The 3,603-nt window shown below is 30.5% G+C and overlaps 1 protein-coding gene across 2 annotated transcripts in view; it reads left to right on the plus strand.

Annotated features, from left to right (window-relative positions):
* The first annotated feature begins 690 nt into the window (after positions 1 to 690).
* LOC108756620 (SPRY domain-containing protein 7) overlaps positions 691 to 3,603 on the plus strand; it is a 32,695-nt gene continuing 29,782 nt past the window's right edge. The window contains exon 1 of one of the 2 annotated variants that reach the window (XM_018500565.1): positions 691 to 1,187. In XM_018500565.1, the coding sequence (XP_018356067.1) occupies positions 935 to 1,187 (253 nt within the window). In that variant the 5' untranslated portion in view covers positions 691 to 934. The remainder of the gene's footprint in view (positions 1,188 to 3,603) is intronic. The other variant, XM_018500563.1, reaches the window with a different exon arrangement.

Raw genomic sequence — 3,603 nt, forward strand, 5'->3', positions numbered from 1 at the left:
AGAGATACTAGATGCATCAAATGGAAAGCACCTAGTTTTTCGTATGCGATACTTCTCAAGAATAGAGGCCCTGGTTTGGACCTCTATTTTTAAAAAGTATCGCATACGAAAAACTGGGGAAATGATATAGTGTACGTAACATATACTATAGCATTTCCCTAGTTTTTCGTATGCGATACTTTTCAAGAATAGGCAATCCCTGCAGCCAGGGACATAACCAGTCAGAAGTGATCCGTTGTTGCGATTTTGGATCTTATTGATTGCTAATTGGTTACACGGTTACGTAAAACGCGGCAATTATGCTTTATAGAACTCCAGCATAAAGGTGCCATTACATGCAAGCGTCAAGTGTCGAGTGCGTCAAGTGCAAAACATTATTGCGCAGAAGTTCGAACCTCTAGACTCCTGCGCAATAATTTTCTGCACAGTTTCTTGATGCAAAATGGTAAATTATGAAAGATTATGTTCTGATATACACTACTATTCTAACATATAATGCTGAAAATTTATATTTATTTACATTATATCGTGTAAACTATAAGATTCTATTAATGTATCTCGTACACTAAATTCAATTTCAGTATAATTATTAAATATATTACTGCTCATGCTCTGACGCTCGACGTTGCTATGTAAAAGCACCTTAAAAGTTAAATATTTTTGCGCGTGCATCATTTTGTTCGTCATATATGTACGCAGCCTAATTTATCTAACCTGATCTAAGTTCAGAACGCGGATTTTACGTCAAGCTGTGAAACTTACGAGCATTTTGACAAACTATTTTTACCATTAAACGTGAAGGTGGTTAGAAGAATTACAAAATAAATACCACACATTGAAGGCTGGTTGTGATTTTTTGGAGTGGAAGTCATTTTCATGTAGCCTATATACGTAGATTTGAAGTGTTTCGCATTTATGCGCAGTGAGTTTACGAATGAATTCCGTGTATATATCATCAAATAATAGAAATATTGGATCGACCCAAACTGAAAGAAAAAAAAAGAGGAAAAGAAAAACTTTTCTTTCGGCTCACGATGTCGTGTACGTCGTATTTTTAAGTGATTCTGTGAAATCCCAACGATTGCGAACGATGTTCTGCTGTTTAAAAAACTGTTTCCACGGCTTTGCCACGACTCGGACCCCGAAACGGGAACGAAACCCCATCGCCTTGGATACGACTCATATGGGTAACTGTTAGTGATAACAAAAGGTGCGTTTGGTGAGACGCTATTAGGCTATTTATGTCATTCTATCCTTGTTTTACGATAAAGGTAAAATGACACAAATAGCACTCATAGACATAATAAGAATAGACAGAGCGTGAGGTTCGAAACGTGAAGATCAGGACCCCTATTCTCGAAAAGTATCTTATGCGAAAGATTAGGGAAATACTATAGTATGTGTCACATATATTATAGCACTTCTCCAGTTTTTCGTATGTGATACTTTTCGAGAATAGGGTAGAAAAAAACGGACGATAGATGCCGTATAGTTTTATTTTTTTAACTAGAAGAAAGTAGGATGTGAGAAAAAAATAGAGAAATAATTGAGTGACAGAGTAAGTCTGGCTGAGTAAGATTATTATAAGAAAATTAGTATTTTAAAATAGTGCATTACAAAATGTTACATTTATACTGTGGAGAATGTTTTAGTCGAGAGGTTTGTCACTGAAGTAGCTTTTGTACAAGGGTTTGATAATTTTTGATAAATCTAAATAATCTTTAGTGTTTTTTAGGTAATCTTGGGTAATCTAATAGGAAATCCTAAATAATCTGAGGGTAATATCAAATAATTTATATGCAATAGGTACTCTTAAAGTAGTCTCAGATAATTATTTGATCTAAGGTAATCTTTGAGTTTTTTGAAGTTAGTGAACGCCAATGACAAGCATTTTGTATAATTTTTTACAATAACAGACTAATCAAATGTTTAAAATAAAATTTCTGTTTCAAAATTTAGAAGTTTTTAAGTGGTCGCAAAAAGATAATATTCAAGAAGTTGAGAATAGATATATGTTTTATGGCTTTATTAATATGCAGGATGTTAATCCTTTAACTATTTCTCAATCTGATAGAAAACTGATTATAAAACAATTTAAAAAATTAAGAAAACGGTTTTGTTATGTCAGGACTTTAATAATGTTTAAATACATACATATAAAAGTTTTCAGATATTTATTTCACAAATGTCCCTTTTTATTCATACTTAATTTGATTAGTTGCAAAATTTTTAAGTTAACACTAAGTTGTGATATTGTTTAACAAAGAGTCTGTGTTATTATTGTTTTTTTTAAATATTTATTATTTTATAAAATACTTTAATTAATATTTATATTCAATTGGATATTATTTTGTTAGTATGAGCCTTTAGAGGGTCGGCATTTTTGTTTTGAAATTTTGAATTTTTTAAATGTAAAATTCATGTATATATTGAATGTTTATGTCACGAGGAGTCGATGAGTTTTCCACTGGTCGGTTATAGTGTCCTCTAAAGGTTAAAAAATCTTAAGTATTACTAGTAATCGAATTTGTTATTATCTATACATATAATACATAGTCTATTTACGAAATTTTTATATTTTGTGTTTCTGTATGCAATAAATATTTGTTTTGTAAAATTGCGTTTTTTTTTAAGCAATGAAAATCTAAAATCCATATTCTCGAAGATACTTATTCATAGTGAATCTAGTGATCTATGAAGATATCCTAGGGTGATCTGAAGAAATAATACAATACTTTATGTATTCGTATAAGGTAATTTATAAGTAATCTAGATGAGCAAAGTAAAGGAAAAATCTCAGGTAATCTCAGAAAATATAACGTAATTTTAAATACTCTAATGATAAGATAATCTTGGATAATATGAGATAGTGTTTAATTAATTTGGAATAATTTGAAGTAGTATTAGGTAATCTTAAGTAATCCGAGGTAATTTAAAGATAATTATCATATTAAGGGTAATTTATGTACACTATAATCATTAGTGACCAACCCCTCAGTTTTATTTAATAAGATTTAATCTAAAGGTCTTAGCAGAAAGGCTTATAATTTAAAACAGCTTATAATCTTAAGACAGTGTCTTATGACTTAAATCTTACGTCTTTATTAATATAAGAATTGTCTTATAATTTACATCTTATATACATTCTACAATAAGCCATTAGTAATAAATAAAAAATCAGGAGTTAGAAATTGACCAATCACAGTCAATTATTTTTTTCAATTGTGATTGGTCAGCTTCTAGCCTCTGACTTCTGATTTATTACTAATGGCTTATTGTAGAATATGCCTTAAAGGTATATAAGGGCACCTTGTATTTATACACCTTTAAGACAAATCATAAGAGTTCTTGAGCATTAATCCGGATCTACAATAAGTGTTTTAAGTCTTAAGCCGTAAGAAATTGACCAATTACAATTGAGTGCGAGGAGAATAATTGAGATTATGATTCGTCCATTTCTTATGGCTTAAAAACCTATTATAAATCTGGCCCAGGCTGATTATAATTTTACCGGATCTACAATAGATTTTTAAGTCATAAGAAATGGACGAATCGCAATCAATTATTCTTCTCGCATTCGACTGTAGTTGATCAATTTCTTAC

Source organism: Trachymyrmex septentrionalis, unplaced genomic scaffold (assembly GCF_001594115.1).
Source record: "Trachymyrmex septentrionalis isolate Tsep2-gDNA-1 unplaced genomic scaffold, Tsep1.0 scaffold129, whole genome shotgun sequence".
NCBI classification, from domain to species: Eukaryota; Metazoa; Arthropoda; class Insecta; order Hymenoptera; family Formicidae; genus Trachymyrmex; species Trachymyrmex septentrionalis.